This window comes from Neomonachus schauinslandi, chromosome 3 (assembly GCF_002201575.2).
Source record: "Neomonachus schauinslandi chromosome 3, ASM220157v2, whole genome shotgun sequence".
In the NCBI taxonomy this organism is placed as follows: Eukaryota; Metazoa; Chordata; class Mammalia; order Carnivora; family Phocidae; genus Neomonachus; species Neomonachus schauinslandi.
In genome coordinates, this window is record NC_058405.1 from 135,730,372 (window position 1) to 135,752,443 (window position 22,072).

The window sequence follows — 22,072 nt, forward strand, 5'->3', positions numbered from 1 at the left end:
CACACACACACACACACACACACACACACACACACACACACACACACACACACACACCCCTCTCAAAGATATCTGTCCCATGTGAAGACTTATTTTTCACTCTTGTATAGTTTTATTATAGTTATACCTTTTTTAAATTAGGCATCATCTAGGAATGGAGTATTCTCCATAAATGAGTTTTTCTAGTAATTAAACTTTTCCTTTCAAGCAGCAGTATTCTGTTTACTTCTGGCATTTGTCCATGGACATTTTCTTTCTTTCTTTCTTTTTTTTTTTTTTAAAGATTTATTTATTTATTTAATTGACAGAGAGAAACACAGTGAGAGAGGGAACACAAACAAGGGGAGCGGGAGAGGGAGAAGCAGGCTCCCCGCAGAGCAGGGAGCCCGATGCGGGACTCGATCCCAGGACCCCGGGATCATGACCTGAGCTGAAGGCAGTCGCTTAACGAACTGAGCCACCCAGGCGCCCGTCCATGGACATTTTCTTAAAGCATCTTCTAATGCTTGGAATTCTTCAGCAGTGGCACAGAGCACAATTTGACCTGTTCTTCACAACCCAACAGAAACTCCTGTGTTGTCCTGTGCTGTGAGACAAAGCACAATCCTGTCCCTGTCTGAGACTGCCACCTATCACATCTCCCTGAAGCCACTGATTTTGCTTCTAACAACCTTAACTTAAGCAGCTATGAATCTGTTCTATGGCTGGGAAACATCCAACCAAAAATGATTTAAGAACTGTGTGCTAGGGCGCCTGGGTGGCTCAGTTGGTTAAGCAACTGCCTTCGGCTCGGGTCATGATCCTGGAGTCCCGGGATTGAGTCCCGCATCGGGCTCCCTGCTCGGCAGGGAGTCTGCTTCTCCCTCTGACCCTTCCCCTCTCATGCTCTCTGTCTCCCATTCTCTCAGATAAATAAATAAAATCTTTAAAAAAAAAAAAAAGAACTGTGTGCTAAAGAGTCAGCAGGCTCTGCGTATGTGTAAGGAGCTCTGCCTAAGGAGTGAGGACAAGGCTAGGGATGCTGTGGCAGTTATCTGAAATGCTCAAATGCTTTTTCTCCACACATTTCTGTTTGGGAGTTTGGTTCTACATCTAAAGCGGTTACAAGTCTGAGCCTCATCACTGATCTGTGTATGTTTCATGCCGATTCTTTGTTCTAACCACTTATTGTCGCGAAATTACAGTTTCTCTATTTCTTCTTCTTGTTCACATTTTTGTTTCAATAGAATAGATTCACCTCTTTATGATTGCATATATATTTTAGCAAAACCCAGAAACAATCTAAATGTCCAATAATGGTAAACTAAATTGTTGTATGTCGACTTGATGGGATGCTATAAAATAAAAACCATGTGATAAAATGGGAAAGTATTTTACTAAGCAAAGTTATGTAAACCCCACCACCAAGAAACTGCACTCTATACTTATAATGATAAATCAATCAGAATTTTATGGATTAAAAATGAGCAGACCTGGTAAAATGAAAATATATGTATGCTATGTGGAGATTTTATGGACAGATTACGGGTATATTTAAAATTTTCACATAATGCTCTAAAAGCTATAATCATATTTATTTTATTACTTAATTATTATTATTTTAGTATTTTATTTTTTTAAGTAATGTCTACACTCTACATGGGGCTCAAACTCACAACCCCAAGATCTAGAGTCGCATGCTCCACAGACTGACCCAGCCAGGTGCCCCTAATCATAATATGTCTAAAATATCAAGGCAGTTACAGTGAGTTTTTGTTATAATTATTAAGACAATTTGATTAGTCTCAAAACTAGTAGGAATAGAAGATATTTGTTCTATCTTAGGAAGACCAAAATGCGGAAGGCTGTCCAAACAAGCAAAGCAATACAATTTAACCAATTAGCAAACCAAAGTTATGTTGAGCTCATAATGACACATTAAAATAATCGTTTGCCATATGCGTTCTGGATATGTCCGTTTTCCCCATCACCTGTGGAAGGGGAGTTTACCAGAATTTAGATGGCTCCATATGGGGTTCTCTGCCCCGCTCCAGGCAGCCCTCAGCTGTATATAACCCAGGCCGTTCAAGTATGAAGCCACCCAAAGCCCTTGCAGAAGTACTCACTCCGGGTTTCACTTCTCGCCAGTTTACTGGGATAACTTTTGGCCGTTGGTACGTATGGGTCTGGAGGTGGCAAATCAGAAATCGGATGGAAGTAGAACCTGCTTTCCCACTCATCTGAGGGAGAGAAACAAACAGCATCTTCGGTAACAATCTGCTACGAAGACTTACATAGTGAAAGGACAGAGAGAGCTGCAGAGATCACTTCTAGTTTTATGCCTAGAATTTTAGAGAAAACCCAGAAATGCAACAAATGTCACTGATCGGCGCATCAGTGAAATACACTGGTCTGCAAATCAAAGCAAAGACAGATCCAAGTGACTTTAACTAGCGTGATTAGGACGCAGCCAGTCCCTCCCAGGAGCTGGGGGCTAAAGTCTGAGATCCCTTTCTTCCCACCCGTGGGCCCACGAATAACTGCGACCCTCTCATAACAAAGGCAGAGGAAAGCCGCTTAATACCTGCAGACCACTGGGCCTCTTGCCCCAGCAAACTGTTAAGAAAGGCAGGTAAGGTAGGTAATAAGAGGATAAATGACAAAAATGGCATTTTTTTAGAGTTCTGGGATCTTCTAGAAAGTTAACCAAAATGAGACTCCAACAGAGAGAGAGGAAAACGATCAGCCTTTTTGAGAAGGGGAGGAGGGAGGATTACTACTTTTAATTTGAAGCCATGGTGGTCTCTAATGGTTAGATACTTAGATCAGAGTAGAGCAGTGTGATAACAATGAGGTTCATAGAAACAAGAAATATTAATGCAAACACACAACGCACACAAATTTACCACTCAGTGGTTGCCCTGTAGCCTATAAATGTTTCCAAGGTCCCTCCCCCAGAGGAGGGACCCCCACCTCACCTTCACCTGAAGAGTCTTGGAAGCCATTTCTAATTGATGTTGATGGTGGAAGAGGGGGAGGTGCTCCACCACTAGGCCTGTCGGGAGGAAGAGGAGGCCTGGGTCCACTCCTGGGATTATCTACTCCACTCCTGGACGGCAACTGGGGGGTGGCAGGCAGGGCCCGAGATGTGCTGCCATTTCTGCCTATTGGAGGGGGTGGTGGGAGAGGGCCTGGGACCAAAAAAAGGACAACATTTAGTGCAGTATCTTACATCTTGCATTACTATTATCATGTCACTGTCAATGTGCAGTTATTGAGTACCTGCTGGATGCATGCCCTATAATTAGAACTTACAGAGAAATAGTGGAAACTTTCTAGGAGATTTAGCCAAGCAAGGAGTAAGTACATATAAACACAGAACTGCACATATGTACACATGTTGATATTGATAGCTAAATGGCTGTTTTGGCTTTGAGTCAGTACTGAGATTAGAGATGATTCAGTTAGGTTGAGAACTGGTGATAATCTGTTTATACTGACAACTGTTTTTTTTTTTTAAGATTTATTTGCGAGAGAGAGAATGAGAGACAGAGAGCATGAGAGGGAGGAGGGTCAGAGGGAGAAGCAGACTCCCTGCCGTGCAGGGAGCCCGATGCGGGACTCGATCCCGGGACTTTGGGATCATGACCTGAGCCGAAGGCAGTTGCTTAACCAACTGAGCCACCCAGGCGCCCCGACAACTGTATCTTTTAAAAAACATTTTATAATCCTTTTAATTAGCTACTGAACTAATTACTGTGACAGGATACTTATGAAATAAATACCATTTGAAAAAAAGAATAAGCTAGTTATGAAGTTATTTTAGGTCTTCAGAGGGACTAGGCTCTTTAAGTGCACAATAGTATTGCTAATTACACAAGCATGCTTCCGTGAGGCATACGATCTGTTTCTAGGCAGAAGTGGCATCAGGAAACCAAATATCAATCGTGCCGAGATTGGCAGGAGCTCCTTTTTGGTTCTTCCTCTTGGGGGAGGCCGATTAGCGTGTGTGGCTGTGCATGCTGGTGCAGAATCCTGACCCTGAGCAAGCTAGTTACCACATGGAACTAAAGTCTCTATATACAGAAGAGCACCAGATAGTCATCTCACAACACTCTTGCCAGGAATAAGTAGCTAAAAAGCAAATAAAAAGTACTATTTAAGTCTTTGAAACCCTTTTTAAAAAACGCAGTGGTATGGTATAATCAAATTTTTAAGTTCCTAAAAAATAAATTCTTTTTGATAATACAAAAGAAACCTATCTTCCTTGTCCCATCTTCCAAATTCAGAGGCTATTTGGGTTATGATAAATTAAAAAAAAAAAAGAAAAAGAACTTGAGTGTTCCCATGCAAATCAAAATGGCCTTAGTAATTATTCCTGGTCTTCAGCAGTGTGCTTCTCTTGCAAAATGCTGACATTTTATGTAAATACAACATCTTATGGTACTATAAATATGTCTTTTATTAACTACAGATTCAGAATCCACCTAAAGGACCTTAAACTGAACAACCCACCATTGCAGATATCCCTGCCTGGAAGCCTTGGCCCAAACACTTGATGGAGGTGAGAGGCATGCCCAGCCCTGGTTGGTCTCTCAAGGAGTCTTCAGTGCTTCTCCTGGTGGGATTTATTTATTGCCCCATCTGTTTGCCATTGCTGGGGTCCCAGTCAGGAGGAGCTGATTTACTGGGGGGAAAGTGTCTTACATGCTGTGGGGTAACTTCACTGGTACTACCACCACATAGCTGTCACTAAATGCAAACTAGACTTCCAATATTATGGGGCCTGGTACTCTGTAACTTGACCAACTTGATCTCTCCCTTTCTCTGTCTCTCTTAAAGTAAACGTTCATGCTCCTAACCCTCGAACCTTCCAGGACCCTGCTCCAAACCTAGGCAAGTATAATAGGTAAGAAAGCAGATTACACTTTTTTTTTTTTTTGAGAGAGAGAGAGCGAGTGAACAGGGGGTGGGGTGAGGGTGAGGGGCAAAGGGAGAGGGAGAATCTCAAGCAGATTCCCCTGCTGAGCACGGAGCCCAACTCCGGGCTCAATCTCACAAGCCTGAGGTCATGACCTAAGCTGAAAGCAAGAGTCAGATACTGAACTGACTGAGCTACCCAGGCACCCTCAAATTTCAATTTCTTATAATAATACTAATGAACCATCATTTATTGAATGCTGTTACATGCTAGGAATTAAGAGAACCACTACACATACTTATCTCGCTTAATTCTTACAGCAACCCTGAGAGGTGTAGGGACACAGGAGAGGCCTCTGGTATTGGAAGGTTAAAAACCTCAAGTCAGGTTTTGTCAAGACTCCAAATATGTCAAATTCTAAAGCCCACACCCCTAACAATGAAGCCAAGCCACCTCTCAAAATACAGATGGCCCTTGATGATCTCTCACAGGATCCTTGTGGGAAGGGAATGTAAGTTGGTAGGAATTTTCTAGAGGTCAATTTGGAAGTACCTATGAAATTTATAAATTACTATGCATACCTACCTGCTCACCAAAATATTCCATTTTGGGGAATTAATCCAAAGGAAATACATAGAAATGTGCAAAAATGTGTAGCTATGAGAATATATTCCCTGCATTATCTATAACAGCAACAATCTAGAGATGGTTCAAATGATTAAATAAAGGTAAATTTGTAGCATCTAATATTATGCAGCCATTAGAAGTCAGGCTATACAAGAATAGTTTAAAATCCTATCAGAAGGTGTTACTGAGATTGGTAAATAAAAAGCAAATAACCAAACAGTATGTATACTATGATACTGATTTTGTAAACATATATATATATGTTTACATATATATGTGTATATATAAATACACACACAAGTTTTACTTATTTTTTCCTTTTCTTTCTTTTTTTTTAAAAGTGAGCTCTATGCCCAGCGTGGGGCTTGACCTCATGACCCCAGGATCAGGAGTGGCATGCTGTACTGACTGAGCCAGCCAGGCACCCTCTCAAAACACACATTTTAAAAAGACTGAAAGGATAATAAAAAATGTTATTAATGATTATTTCTGGGTAGTGGTAGGATTATAGATCATTTTTGTTTTCTTTATACTTTTCTGTATTTCCCATAATAAACAGGCATGACTTAAGTAATCGAAAGAAATAATTAATGTTACAACTATATGTCACAGTCTGTCCTATTTTGGGGAAGATTTAATCTGTTGATTTGTCCATTTGGTAGAGCCATGCAAACAGCTCCTCAGTCACTTTGGGGGAACTCAGAGCTGTTGGATAAGAAGAAAACACTACATTTCATTCATCTATCTGTTCTCATTTGTTCTTTGAAGAATACTTAATGAGATGCTATGATGTATGGGGATTGGATTGAAGGGATTAGTACTAGCTTTTTATATTTGTAGCCTACTGTCTGAGGCAGAGTGGTTTGAAGTAGTGGTTCTCAAACTTTGCAGCACATTATAGGCACTGGGGAGCCTCCAGATATCTTGATGCCCAGTCTGTAACCCAGAGCAATGAAACCAGACACCCTGGGGAAGGGACCCAGGCACCACGGTTTTTAAAGCTCTCCAGGTGATTCTAGGCCATGGTCACCTTTGAGGACTATTGGTTTAAAGAGTGGTGTTTAGGGGTGCCTGGGTAGCTCCGTCGGTTAAGCATCTGCCTTCACCTCAGGTCATGATCCCGGGGTCCTGGGATTGAGCCCCACATCAGGGTCCCTGCTCAGCAAGGAGCCTGCTTCTCCCTCTGCCACTCCCCTTGCTTGTGTTCTCTCTCTGGCAAATAAATAAAATCTTAAAAAAAAAAAAAAGAGTGGTGTTTAATTAGGTTCTTGAGGTCACAGGGCAAAAGGTTAGCTTCTCCTAAAGAAAAAAATGCCCCATTTCCAGGCATCTTGTATATAATAATAAGGTTAAATTAAGAACGTAGATGGTTCTACTGAACCCATCAATAACCACTGTGAAATAAAAAGCACCTATTATAATTAGGAGACAGTACAAGCTCTAGGGAATCCTCACTTCATTTCATAAAGTCTCAAAGTTCTTCCCTTAGATCCATCTTTCTCAACCTGGGGTGTGGGGCACAGATGAGCTTCAGAAGGGCCTTCAATCCCTGAAATAGCATGCAGATTTTGAGTTTATGCTTATGAGCATTTTTATGAACAAAAGGCCTCTACCTTTACCTGATTCTCCAAGGGATCTTTGTGCCAAAGATGTTAACAGCAAAATGGACTCTAACACTTGTCTTTAATGAGCAGGGAAGTGGCCTCAAAGCTTGACAGATGAAGAGCAGTACAGGAAAAGTTCATTAGCTCTTAAATAGCTACCCTTCTTGTTGGAATAATGGTTCGCTCTTGTGGGAGATGGGAATTTAGTTCCCCAATTAAGGCAGGTGAAATTCACGTTAGGGAAGGCAGGGCAGTAGAGTGGTGAGCACATTTCAGAATGGGAGGTGAAAATTCTAGCCTCTTCTTATTAACTAGCTGGTGATCATTTGACTTTATAAGTTACTCAGTCTCGGGGCACCTGAGTAGCTCAGTGGGTTAAACATCTTCCTTCAGCTCAGGTCATGATTCCGGGGTCCTGGGATCGAGCCCCGCATCGGGCTCCCTGCTCACTGGGGAGCCTGCTTCTCCCTCTCCCTCTGCTCCTCCCCACCTGGCTCGCTCATACTCTCTCTCCCTCTCTCTCCAATAAATAAATAAAATCTTAAAAAAAAGAAAAAAAGTTACTCAGTCTCCTCATCTCTAAAACGCAGACAGAAATAGCAATCCCACTTTCCTCAGAGGCTCCATGAGGTCAGGATGAAGTGAAACACGGTGAGTGTCACTTAAAAGATTAGAGCAGTCTGAGAGTTCACTTAAGCTTGTGTTGGACTCCCTTCACTTACATGATGATTAGTGACACTCGGGCAGGCTGGGCTGTAGGAAGACAAATCATACTGGGTGGTGACATACCTGATCTGCCTGGTGGGTCCCTCACCGGAGGAGGGGGTCGCTCACTGGGCGGGGGAGGAAGAGGGCCCGTTCGTCCTGGTGAAGGTAAGGGGGTTGTAGACGAAGTAAGGGACAAATTCCTCTGTGGGAGTCTTGGGGTTTCATCAGTGCCACTGGAACCTGGAGGCAGGGGGGGAGGGCCGGGCCTGCTTGGTGGCGGTGGTGGAGGTGGGGCCTGTGAGGAGGAGGAAGGCCTCGGGGTAGAAGGCACCGGGGGCTTGCTGTTCTGAGGGGGAGGCGGTGGGACCGCTTCCCTGTGGATGGAGGGCCTGTTGCCCACTGGAGGAGGCGGAGGGGGGGGTTTGTCATCCAAGGCCCTGCTGGGGGTTGGGGGCAGGGGAGGCCTGTTGGAGAAGGGCAAGGAGGAGCTGGAGGGTGTCTGGCGGACGGAGCCTCCTCCAAAAGCAGCACCTCGGTTTCCAGGGAAGGGGGGAGGGGTCGGCCCAGGGCTGGGCTGCCTGGGGGCCCCAGGCACTGGTGGGGACCCCCGGTTGTGCAGATTTGATTGAATGGGTCTCGGTGTAGTAGGCACTGGAGGGGGAATGCTATCAGGCTTTGAGCCCACGTCGGGCCTCAGGGGAGGCATTCGGTTCCTCTGAGGCTCTGGGGGACCACTTCTGTGGCCTGGAGAAGGCACAGGAAACCTCCCTGGGCCACTTGGGGGAGAGAAAGGCTTGGCAGATGTGGCTCTTCCTCCTGGTGGCAAAATCGGGGGTCGGCTTCCTCCGGAATCTGAAGAACAGGAAAAAAAAAATCCAGTTAGAAAATGAGGACTCCCTCTCAAAGGAAATCAGAGAACTAGAGTGTATTCTCAGCTACTGGAAGTCCTCTCCTAGATGCTATAAAGTAGAGGTAACTATTATTTATATAAATTGGGTTCTGGGTGGTCCTTCCTGGAGGCAGAAGAATAGATCACACATTCCTGTGTACCTGCTACCTCCAGATCCTACAACCTGTTGGCTTTCAAAAGGATTTTGGAGAGTCCTCTTGACATTACGTGTGGGCAAGAACCAGGATTAAGTTGGAAACGGTTCGGGAGAGATCCCCATTCATCATGAGAGGAGAAGAACAGGATGGTGTTGGTACATGGGATTTCTGCTAATGATTTTCTTTCTCCCTGTCACCATCCCTGTCCTCCTGTGGCTGTACCTCTCAGGTTTGAAAAAATAATTTCACCAAGTTAGATGAAAAATTAGTTATCCCAACCTAAATCTCCATTCGGGAGGGCTTACCTAGTCTCTTTGAATGAAATTCCCAAGAGAAGGTGGAAAAATGTAATGGAAGAATTGTAATTGAAATAAGAAAGAAGAAAGGAAAAAAAAACAGTCAGAGTTTGATTGAAAGACTCGACACCAGTGGTTGGTCTTAATCTGCAAAGAAGCAGGCAACTACACAAGTTTTTTTCCTTACTGAATCAACTTCCACTTCAACATTGGCAGGACAGAACAACCCTATTACATAATTAATATTAAACTGCTTTGGTTCAACAAAAGGAACCAAAGTTATGGAAAAATTCAAACCACCACCCCAGAATCTCCTGGAACCTAAGGTAATTCTCCAAAAATGGTAAGCCTGAAAACTTCTACCACTTCAACCATGAGCTAATTAACATACCAAATATTTATTGAGTACCTGCTACATACCAGCCATTATTCTAGATGCTAAAGACAGAAGAGTAAACAAAACAGAAAAGATCCTGCTCTCCTGTGCTTTACATTCTTGTGGGGGAGATAAATAATAAACCAGCAAACATAAATATTTTCAGATAGTTATAAGTACTAAAAAGAAACTAAAATAGGTCGATGAGATGGAGAGACCAGATAGATGGGGTGGCTGGCTGGGGGCGGCTTTTCTGAAGATGTGACATTTGAGCTAAGGCCAGCCATAGAAAGACGGGGAAGAAGGTGCTTTAGGCATAGGGTCAGCAGGTGCAAAGGCCCTGGGGAGGGAATGAGCTTCAAGCTGAAAAACCGAGGCCTGTGTGCCTGGGGTACAGTGAGCACGGAGAACTTAGCAAGTGGACTCTGAGTGGCCAGTCAGGGCCAGGTCATAAGGAGCCTTGTAAACCAGAGGACTTCAGATTTTTTTTTAAAGATTTATTTATTTATTTGAGAGAGAGAGTGAGCGAGAGAGAGAGAGAGAACCTGAGCAGGGGGAAGAGCAGAGAGAGAGGGAAAAGCAGACTCCCCACTGAGAAGGGAGCCAGATGTGGGGCTCGATCCTGGACTCTGTGGGGCTCGATCCTGGGACCCTGGGATCCTGACCTGAGCCAAAGGCAGACGCTCAGCTGACTGAGCCACCTGGGCACTCCCAGAGGACTTCAGATTTTATCCAAGGCACAATGAGAGACATTTGGATGGATTTATACAGTGGAGCAATATGAACTCTAGAGAGAATTTTTTACTTCAACTGCAGTACTAGAAAAACACTGTATTTCCCTTGACTGTGTGGTATATTTCTAGGTCACCAACTTGTGATAAATTATATCTTCCAAGTTTGGATTGAAGCTGCAGTTATTAGCCATGTGTACATCACACGGACAGTGTTCACTATGTGGATGGTATACTAGGCTGACATACACATCTGGTACACCATTTTGTGCACTGATTTAATTCTATCCTCATTTTATGAATTTCTTTCCAGTTGTCTTTTGCCTTAATTTTTTCACCTATTGTTAAGTACTGAATGTCTGCATTTGTCAGCTGCCTCAATCCTTTTGGTGGGATTTAAATAAGTAAATTTAAATGTAGATGCAGGTCTGGCGAGACAGAATCTCTCATATTATTGAGTATCTTTCTAGATTTTGACCATCCAACGCTAAATAGTCAGCTAACCCTGGGGATTCAGTGGCTTTATCTTCATGATTGTGAGAATTTCATACTTTCCCAGCAGACATTAAACGATCATAGAATTAGAAATAAAAGTCTTCTAACACAACAAACATTAATACCAAAAGATTTATGGTAAAACTTACTGAGCCTCATGCACTTTGTAAGATTTTTTATTTGGGCATGACCAGGTTCAATTTTTCTCTCTGCCATTAGGTTCAAAGACAATCCCATAGGACTCATTTCCATGTGTCCCTGCAGAGAATATTTAGAATCACTGGCCCTCAAATGCCAGATGTCTGTCATGCAAAACACCTTTTTAGATTCAGTGAGATTTGTAACTATATTCTGTATAACATGCTCCATAGTGTTTCGGAAAGTGGCTCACAAGTATTTACTATACTAGACAGCTGGGTCGGGCTACCTCACAAAGAAAGGTGAATTTGCCAGGTCACCAGGCAGACTTTTCCAGGGGTGGCCAGTTCCATTTGTTCCTTCTTTTTCTTCCCACTCTAGCTCCCCCTTTAGAAAAGTACAAAAAATACAAGTTACCCCGAGGACACTGGGCAAATATTTAACAGCTCCATGGAGCTGGCTGATTTTGATTTAAGAAAAAAAAAAGATGCTAGAGTCTCTCTTCTAAAACGGTGTTACCATCTCAAGCGATCTAAAATGTTTTAAAGGGCACAGGGCTTTAGAAGGGATGCCAAGCCTCCAAACCACAGAACTCTGCCTCATCTTGTTACTAAGAGAGAAAGAAACTCTCCTTACCACCATCCCTGTTGGCTGTGGATCTCAGCTTCGGCATCCCAGCCTGGAATAGTCCTCCCAAGCCAGGTGGGCCACCCCCTCCAAAACTTCCGCTGCCACCTCCACCTCCACCGCCACCGCCACCACCACTGGCTCCTTTAGGTTCTGCAGAGGGAAGCAAACACACTCTCTTCACCGCGGATGAAACCACCACCAGAGGACAGCCCGAGCCCAGGGACACAACAGACAATGCCTGTCAACCAGGGAGCGGGCTCGAACTGGGCCTATGGCGGACTTCTGGGGCTTCATGAAAACGCAGGATTTTTTTAAAATTAAATTTAATTTTATTATGTCAGTCACCATACAATACATCATTAGTTTCTGATGTAGTGATCCACGATCCATTGTTTGCGTACAACATCCAGTGCTCCATAAACGATTCACCCTCCCCCTAGTCAGAAAAGGACAGGTTTTGTTTTTCACTCCGGGCCAGTCACAGGCCCCACGGCAGGAGAATTGGTAATAGAAGCCGCCTTGCCCCATGCTCCCTGCTTGGCTAGCTGCCGTAGGAGTTACTATCTGTATCCTAAGATTTGGCTAATAAAAGAATCTTCCAGGAAAGCAAGTCCCAAGGGAGGGGGAAATGGAAATAAAAGGTGAGAAGAAAGGGAATCGTAAAAATAAAGGGAAGAAAATAAAAGACCCTGTAATTTTACTCCTTGGAAATATACACTATTTTGGTGTATTTTTTTCCTGTTCGTACTTTTTCATTCTATATATTTTTTTCTCAAAATTAAGACCAAATTCACTAAACAGTTTTTAGCCTGCTCTTTTCACTTAACACTTTATTGTTAGCATTTCCCATGTCATCAAATATTCTTTGAAAACATGAGTTTAAGGGGCTGCATTGTGTTTTAGAGCATGAATATACTGTAGTTCTTTTGACCATCTACTTATTTGGTGGCCTTAGGGTTTGATTTCAATTTTCATTTTTTTTTAAGATTTTATTTATTTATTTGACAGAGACAGAGATAGCGAGAGCAGGAACACAAGCAGCGGGAGTGGGAGAGGGAGAAGCAGGCTTCCCCTCGAGGAGGGAGCCCGATGTGGGACTCGATCCCAGGACCCTGGGATCATGACCTGAGCCGAAGGCAGACGCTTGACGACTGAGCCACCCAGGCACCCTTGATTTCAATTTTCTAATATCCTAAAGCCCAACAGTAGGCTTAAATATTTTTAAAAACTCCCTGTAATTGAAGATGGTACAAAGATTTTGTTTTATTTTGCATTTAGTTCCTCAAAACTGTGGAAGAGTCTGAAATGGGCAAACAGACAAGAATGACCAAAAAAAAAAAGAAAAGAAAAGAAAAAGATTACTAAGTATCCTGTCTAGCCTTTTGGGTTATTTCCCTTGTCTATGAGCTATTTTACAACTCTGTAAGTTGTAGAAAAACTGATAATAATTGTCTATAGACATGTAAAATTGTTGTGTTCAGTAGCATGCAACTGATTACAGATGGGTTTACCTATCTGTAAATTCATTTCAGCTCTGATGTGTTTGGTACTTTGAACTCTCCTTTGCAGTGGTAACATTATGCTGTTTCCCTCAGTCATTAATGACTTAAATAAAATATTTGCCATAAAGGGGCACCTGGGTGGCTCAGTCGTTAAGCGTCTGCCTTCGGCTCAGGTCATGGTCCCAGGGTCCTGGGATCGAGCCCCGCATCGGGCTCCCTGCTCGGCGGGAAGCCTGCTTCTCCCTCTCCCACTCCCCCTGCTTGTGTCCCCTCTCTCGCTGTGTCTCTCTCTGTCAAATAAATAAAAAAATCTTAAAAAAAAAAAAAAGATTTAAAAAAATATTTGCCATATGTTCGTTTTATAGCTGTATGAGAGCCATGATTTATAACCCTCTTTGAAAAAGTGTCTCATACAATTTATGATGTATGTATGGTTGTATTTATGAGGATAAACACTGTTTAAAGTTCTACCCCTGGAAAACCTTCTAGAGTCTTTGACAAGCAGTACATGAAATCTACAAATCAAGAGGGGAGGACTGACACTTTTATGATATTTAGATTATATGGAAACATGGTATATTCTCCCATGTCTTCTTGTTCATTCAGTCAAGTTTTATAATTTTCCTGATATGGGTCACCTACTCTTCTTGTTAAGGTTACTTCGATACATTTTTGTTTGTTGAAATTGTGAAAGGGATGTTTTTCCCCTTTTGTAATTGGTTATCATTGGCATCAGAAAATTTCATTTGACATCTAGTAGACCATTCTGCTAATATTTTCTAAATTAATATTTATAAAAAATTTATTATCTTGGATTTTCTACTAGACATATGGTCTGCAAATAATAAAGGTTTTGCTTCCTCTTGTCTAATAGTTGTATATCTTATCTTAGTTCTAGTTTATATAAGTAATTACTTTGATGACTGAACTTGCATACGATATAAATTACTAATATTGCTACAGGCAACCATAGTTCACTTTTAATGAACACGCCTTTACCCTGGAATTACTGACACTTTAAGGCAGGTAATTCTTTGTTTGTGGGTGGCTGTCTTGTTCTCTGTAGAATGTTTACAGCATGCCTGGCCTCTACCCACTAGATGTCAGTAGGAACCCCTCCTTGGCCAAGTTGTGACAACTAAAAATGCCTCCAGACATTGCCACGTGTCTCTTGGGACACTGATAGATAGCTTTCTTTTTGTGTTTGTGCCACCTTGGTCAAGTTTGAGGTTAGGACTATGCGAGTCTCATCACATCTATCAGATAGCTTTCCATTTCTTCCTATGTTTGGGAATGATTTGTATAGCATTTGCATGAGCTGTTTCTTAAAATCTGGAAGAACTTACTGATAAAATCGTCTGGCTCTAAAGCTTTTTAGAGAGAAAGTCACTTGATAAAGTGTTCAACTTTAGTTTTTTTTTTTTTTTTTTTAAGATTTTATTTATTTGCGAGAGGGACAATGAGAGACAGAGAGCATGAGAGGGAGGAGGGTCAGAGGGAGAAGCAGACTCCCTGCCGAGCAGGGAGCCCGATGCGGGACTCGATCCTGGGACTCCAGGATCATGACCCGAACCGAAGGCAGTTGCCTAACCAACTGAGCCACCCAGGCGCCCTCAACTTTAGTTTTGCTCATTGGAGCTTCATGAGTGAATTTTGGTAAGTTTATGCTTTTTGTTAAAAATTAATTTCTTTAAGATTTTAACATGTTTTAGCATATAAATTCATCACAGTATCCCTAATTTTGAAAAATCCACTTTGAATCTCTTACTAATCTACATTCTGAGTCCTACTTCTATTCATTTGCGTTTTCTTTTTTTCTCAACTAATTTGATCCTAAGCTTGTGTTAGCTCTGCATTTTTTCTAGGTGTGGGGCCTTCTGGGATACCTATGGGAGCTCTGCCGATAGAAGAAATAATCTGATAGTGAACTTGACAAGGATTACTTCACCTAACAAATCAAATTACAATAACAATTTCCAGAAGTATATGCAAAATGGCTTCCCTATAAAATTACAGTTTTTTTACTAAATTATTACCAATATTAATAATGCCCTTGACATTCAAATATTACTTATTAATTAATGATACATTTTGGAATAACGCACTTACATGACACCGAACGTTCAAAGAGACTGATGCACTATCAGACATCATTCATCAGTTTTCTTAACCTGGACCATTTGTGCATCTTTCAGAGACAGAAGGTAAAGTAGTTGATGACAGCTAACTGGCTCACGGTCATTTCCTTAGGAATCACACTGCAGGATAAGCCTGGATTAAGAGCTTTATCATATATAACCATGGTCAACATTCTGACATAGAACCCAGGGAGGCTTCAGCTGCAAACAAGTACAAAACGACAGGTGGACCTTTGCCGCTTGCAAAGAGCCTGCGACAACAGAACAGAACGCCGTCCGTTAAGCGCACGGACAACAGGGCATGTGCTGGGTTGCATCTTGTGTCCATGAAGCAAAGTACGTTCCTAAACATCACTGAACAGCTGGAAGGGAGAAGAACCAACATTTCTTTCCATTTAATGGCAGGAGAAGTGGACCCTGAAGAATACAATGAGTGTCTAATAGTGGATTCAGGAATACGCCACAGACTGCCCCGTGTCCTTCAGTATCGTGGGGAATTCACGTCTACTTCTCTCGAGCTCTGGGTTCCTTCTCCTGGGGGAAAGAATGACTGAGCTCTGCCCCAGAGGCCAGCAGTCTGGGGAGCGCCTCTGGCCCCATACCTGGCACCAGGACTCAGACAGCTTTGGACCAAGGCTCCCCGGAGGTAAGTGGTGCTGGGCTCCCCTCAGGGAGAATTTCGTGACACCAATCAGGAGGACTAAGGGATTATAAAATAAGCAGATCAGTGTTGGGGGCATTTTGACTAAGAGGGAACTGTGTCAAGTCAAGGGTAAAAGACCCCATAGTTCCTCCTGGAGGTTGGTGTACCTTCCCCTGCAACACATAGCGTGACAGAGCAGAGCAACATGTAAAAGCTTTTGTCTTGGTCTTCCTCTTTTCCATTTTCCTCCCACACCAATGTTCTCACCTAATTCTGAGCCTTCTTTCTTCTCCACCCATTAGGCACTTTTCCTAGAAATTCTTCCTGAACACTTCTAATCCTCGACTTGGCTAAAATCCTGCATCACTGTTCACCATTTACAAAGCTCCCTCTGGTGATTTTGGAAAGTCAGTCTGTTTCCTATGGAGTCCAGATGGGATCTGGGTGTAGGATGTATTCTGGGGACATCTAGCTGGCAGTGGAAAGGTCTAGGAATGTGAGGGGACAATTTCAAGGGCTGGTTATTAACTACCAGTAGATTCTAGTCATGATACATTTTCATTCTGTTGTAAATGTTAATAGGAGTTCTGTGTTGTGGGTACCTGTTTGTTTCTACATACCCTGCCTTGTTCTAGAAAGTATCTCAGACTTGCGATGGGCAGATAAGCAAAGTTGTGATCTCATTTTCTCTCTCTCCCAGCTCCTGAAAATCCTGTCTTACACCTGAATGACACATCCCAGCCCACAGAACACTTTTGCATTGTCTCGTCTGTGGCTCACAGCAAACTGTGAGGGCGGCACACCGGGCATTCTCCATTTTACATCTGAAGACAATAAGGCTTAGAGATGGTAAGTGTTGGATGTGCCAGAACTCGAACCTACATCCTTTGATTCCAAGGCTGGGGCTCTTTCCATATTTCATGCAGCCTTTTGATCTGTGGTGCAAAGAGTAATGGGTTAACTTCCAGAAAGTGTTGTGAATAATTCAGGGAATCGCTGCTGTGTGTGCCTTGGACAAAGAATTATTATACTGGCTTCCTGCAGCATTAGAGGGAACCCAAGCCGGAGCTGTGGCTACAATGAGTGATACAGTCCCTTATTTTGCTAGCTTTGCAGCTGTTGTTAACCAAAAAAAAAAAAAAAAGAAAAAGAAAAAAAATCTTTTTGGAAGGTTGATTGTTAGGCTGTAAATCACTTATCTCCATGGAAAACAGCTTTTTTCACTTACTGTCCAATATTGGTGCACTCCTGTCATTGGTGACTGTCTTCTTCAGTTTCTTCCCTTTGCTGATGTCAGAGAGAAGAGCATTTCTCCCAGCCTGTTCTGACTTATTCAAGGTAGGTTTTTCCGTGTTGGCCTAAAAGGAAACCATGCAGACTTACATTCATTTCTTGAATTAAAATCATCTACTACAACACTCAGTGGGGACAGCTAGAGTCCTGGAAGCTTATGATCGAGGTTCTTGGCAATAGGTTGTAAATTTTCCACAAGTTTTAGATCCGATGTCATTCTTTTTAAGACCCAGACATTTGGGAACAGATGCAGCAATAAATTACATGCATTTTTAATGCAGAAAGAGTCAGTCCCTGATAAAAGTCTCTAAAAATTCAGACCACTATCTGGCCGTAACCAATAGAGCCAGGGTTGGATGGCTCGAAACAAGAAGGGAATTTTAAGTCTGAGAGGATTCTGCTGGATACTACAAGGCTTCCTCCCCCAGAATGTGCCCTGAAGAGCAGCTTCTCTCTCCTAACCTTCAGAGCTAACCTGGAGCAAGGGGAAAATTGTCTCTAGCCAAAAGGGTCAGCTGTATGTGTTTTAAATCCATCAAAATTTTAGAAAATAATTCCCTCTGTCTATATTGCTGAAGATTTTTATTTTTCTTTTGAATTTAGGGCAGATTTGAGGTGTAATTTACATACAGCCAAACCGCTACTTTAGTGTATAGTTCTACAGGTTTTGAAAAACATACATAGTCCTGCGACCACCACCACAATCAAGATCCAGAACACGTCCATAACCCCCCAAAGTTCCTGCATGCCCTTGCCTAAGGTGTTTCTCATATTTAATTCCTTTGACAGTTTAGCTCACAGAGATTGCAGAGTGGACCAAGGTGCTGCTTTAAAATGCTTAGGTATTTTTTCATTTTTCAGAATTCCTGGGAAAGATCTGTACTATGAAATTGGGATCTCGCTTCCTCAGGGTTATTTTAGGGAGCGGGGACACTGAAAGCCCAGCACACAGCACTTGGAAGTAGTAGGCATGTGCCTGGGTCGGACACATGGGGAAACTGGCTTGGTCTGGCCTGGACCCAGGGAGAGCTGGCTTCCCCAAACCCAGAGGTCCTTCCAGGCTGGCCCCAGCCCTTCTGAAAGGATCTGGTTCTAGAGGAGCCGGTGAGGGGCGCAGGAAGTAAAGCTGGGGCAGTTTAGCTTGATACCTCACCCAGCGATTTATTATCAGAGTTAGAGGCAGAGGGAAAGCTAAGAAAAACCCTGAAGCAGGGTACACAGAAGCTCTGTGTTAAGCTGAAGGGTCCTGGAATAATGATAAAGTATTACTTGCTCGTAGTAACAGCAGTTAACATTTATATAGCGTTTACTATGGGCCAGGCACTGTTTTTAGCACTTTTATGTGTATTAATTCAATTAGTCCTCATCAGCCCTGTGAGTCATTATTTCCATTCTAGAGACAAGGAGGTAGAGGCACAGGGACGTAAAATCATTTGCCCCCGTCACCCAGCTAGTCAGAGGAGGAGCTAGGATCCGAACCCTGGCAGTGTGATTCCAGAGCCTTCCCTGTAACTTGACAGAAGGGTAAATGTGGGATCTAAAATGCCCCTTGCCCATGTTGGGGAGCTGCTGTTAAAGGGTACAAACTTACAACCAGAAGATGAGTAAGTCTTGGAGGAGTACAGCATGGTGATTATAGTTAACAATATTGTATTATAAACTTCAAAGTTGCTAAGAGACTAGATCTTCAATATTCTCACCAGAAAAAAGGAATGATAGTCATGTGATGTGAAAGAGGTGTTAGCTAAAGCTAAGGTGGTAATTACATTGCAATATAAAAATGTAGCAAACCAACATGTTGTATAACTTAAACTTCCACAACGTTAAATGTCAATTATATCTCAGTTAAAAAAAGTAACAAAATACCCCTTCCCCACCCACCTCCAACACTCCCCTAAGCAAGCCTGTTAATATTAGCAGCTTCTCAGCACTTTCAAAAGTGCTTTTTACATGTACGGTTCTTGTTTGCTACTGGAGTCATTTTCTATTGCTCTGAAACTTGTTTTTTCAACTTGATGACACATCTTGGACATCTTGGAAAGAGAACTTTTAAAATTACCTACTGTCTTCATTTTAAGGATGAAAAAAGTCTGAGGCCCAGAGAGGTTAAGCAACATGTCCACCCTGGCTCTCTTAACCTTGGGTCAGCAATTTTCACTGGCCTCCTGTTATGCCTCCAAATTTATTTTGATGCCTGACCTCCTTGGGTGCTAATTCCTCTCACGTGGCAGTCCAGAACCCTAACTGAGCTGTCCCACCGGATAGTGCCCTATGATGGCCACCAACTCACCTTTCCCTTTGCTCATCTCTTTATCCTGTTTCTCTAGGATCTTGCTTTTAGTCACATAATAATGGATAGAAACGAGTTGATAGGATAAATTTCAGTCATTCTGGTACTACTTGCATAACTCATATGTCTTCTCAGCTACCTGTATTATTATTTATTTGTATTTTTCATTAAGTCAGTTCACGGTATTATTTATACTGTTTTTCAGTGAATATTTTCTTTTAAATTAACTCACTATTAAATCCGTAGTTTGATGTGCTAGTTATAAATTTTAGAACACACATTAAAATCAATACATGAGCATTAAAATTTAAAAAAAATTAAACCACATACTACCCAGCTAGTGGTATACACAAAACCACACTTTTGGGGAAATATAGATAAATAAATCCCGCTATGTTAGCCAGATCAGAACTTTTCTTTTTTTTTTTTTTCAAGATTTTATTTATTTATTTGAGAAAGAGCACAAGTAGGGGATGGGCAGAGGGAGAGGGAGAAACAGATGCCCCTCTGAGCAGGGAGCCCAATGTGGGGCTCGATCCCAGGACCCTGAGATCATGACCTGAGCTGAAGGCAGACTCTTAACCGACTGAGCCACCCAGGCGCCCCTGGATCAGAACTTTTCAAACTTACCTGAGTGAAGGATCAGTTTTTAAATTTTTTTTTTTTCCAATTCATCTTGGACTGATACTTTTTTAAAATAACAATTAATTATTAGAAAAATGAATTATGGGGCCCCTGGGTGGCTCAGTCAGTTACACGTCCGACTCTTGATTTCGGCGCAGGTCATGATCTTGGGGTCGTGAGATTGAGCCCTCTGCCCTTGCCACTGGGCAAGGAGTCTACTTAAGATTCTCTCTCTCACCCCTCCCTCTGTCCCTCCCCCTTCCTGCTTGCACATGTGTGTGCATGCACTCTCTCTAAAAATAAATAAATAAATATTTTCAAAAAGAATAACGAATTACTTAAAAAAGAGACACACAAAATACAATCTTAGAAACAATAAATATAACACTATTGTCAAATTGCTGTGTTTCTTAATGCTTACTCTTAATTTCTGTACCTGTCTCCTTGGGGCCGCTAACTAACAGCTGGAGGACCACACTGAGTAGCAACAAGCTAATTAATTGTTTGTCCTTCTAACTAGGTTCCAGCCTCAGATGGGCTATATAAATGTGTCCTGTGGAAGCCTGTGCAAGAGACTTTTCCTCTCTGAGCCTCAGTTTCCCCAAGTAAAAAGGACCCATCACTGTGAGGCTTCTCAGAAGTGAAGCCTTCACATGCCAAGGGAGGTAAGGGGCAATGGGGTGCATCTGGGAGCCTTTCTGTATCACCATGTAGAGGGCTGCTAGCTTCCTGTAAGAGGGTGCACTATTTTCTGAGGACAGGTCTATCAAGAGACCAGTGAAGAAATGCCTTTGGCAAGTTGACATCTAAATGTAAGGATAGATTTAAAGATTTATTTATTTATTTGAGAGAGAGAGAGAATGAGTAGGAGGGGCAGAGGGAGAGGGAGCGAGAATCTTAAGCAGACTCCACACTGAGCATGGAGCCCTACACGGGGCTCGATCTCATGACCCTGAGATCACGACCTGAGCCAAAACCAAGAGTTGAAAGCTTAACCGAGTGAGCCACCAGGCACCCCTGCAAGGAAAGACTGAAAGAAGGATGTGAGTGTTGGAGGAAGTGGGGATGCGGGGTGGTGGATGATAGTTGCCAAAAAAAAAGAGTGGGAAGAAGGGAAAAGTCAGAGAAAAACAAAGAGTGAGTCTGCAGGAAGTGTGAATGACTGCATTTCATACATAGACCTGGGTTTCTGGACTGTCCTGTCCAGAAGTTGTGGGAAGGAACAGGATGTTTCTGTGATGGACCTGACAGAGGAAACCCCACTGACGCACCTCCCACACGTGTCTGACAACTGGCCCTTCAGGGTCTCAGGCTGGCTTACTTGCAGCGGGAAAACCTGCCCTATGGTTTTTACGCCAGAATGCAAATACATGCAAAATAAATGCGTATGTGCCAGGTTCGACTTCATCTGGTCTGCTTCTTGAGCCAGCAGCAGGTGGCAAGGGGCCACTCACCAGAGCAAATGTTGGCGGAGGTGGGGGCGCTGGAGGGGGTGGGACGGGCATCTTGGACAGCTACACTTTCAACAGTCTTGCTGGTCAGTCTGTAAAAACAAAGCAAAAAGAAACAAAACTTGGTCATGTATTAGACTTTTTAGTAATACTCTATTCTAATCTTCCATCCCTCCTTCCCACCAAAATGACAGCTATTCACATAGGCCAACTTTGTTTTTTAGATTTATTTTTTTGAGAGAGGGGGTGGGGGGGCAGAGGGAGAGAATCTCACGCAGACTCCCTGCTGAGTGCAGAGCCCATCGCAGGGCTCGATCTCAGGACCTTGAAATCATGACGCTGAGCCAAAACCAAGAGTCCGACGCTTAACCGACTGAGCCACCCCAGTGCCCCCAGGCCAATTTTTATAAGGGGTGTAATCACCTTTACAACATTTGCTAAGATGTTACTCTTCTGGAAAGATCCTAGCAGGGGAGGTTTCTGAGCCCAAATGCCTTAAGATAGTGGAAGCAAAACTGGTGCCTCACACTGCTCAATTCCCTTACCCACCAAAGCAGGTCCGGGGAATGACATCTGGAG

At 42.9% G+C, this 22,072-nt stretch overlaps 1 protein-coding gene across 4 annotated transcripts in view; it reads right to left on the reverse strand.

Moving 5' to 3' along the window:
* Positions 1-22,072, reverse strand: part of WIPF1 (WAS/WASL interacting protein family member 1) — a 78,061-nt gene that overhangs the window by 4,919 nt on the left and 51,070 nt on the right. For 3 of the 4 annotated variants that reach the window (XM_021703125.1, XM_021703123.1, XM_021703122.1), the window contains 6 exons: positions 21,497-21,585; positions 17,064-17,193; positions 11,559-11,702; positions 7,921-8,691; positions 2,958-3,170; positions 2,106-2,219 (listed from right to left, as the gene is read on the reverse strand). In XM_021703125.1, coding sequence (XP_021558800.1) covers positions 2,106-2,219; positions 2,958-3,170; positions 7,921-8,691; positions 11,559-11,702; positions 17,064-17,193; positions 21,497-21,547 — 1,423 coding nt within the window. In that variant the 5' untranslated portion in view covers positions 21,548-21,585. Of the gene's footprint in view, positions 1-2,105; positions 2,220-2,957; positions 3,171-7,920; positions 8,692-11,558; positions 11,703-17,063; positions 17,194-21,496; positions 21,656-22,072 lie in introns of those variants that run through there. The other variant, XM_021703124.1, reaches the window with a different exon arrangement.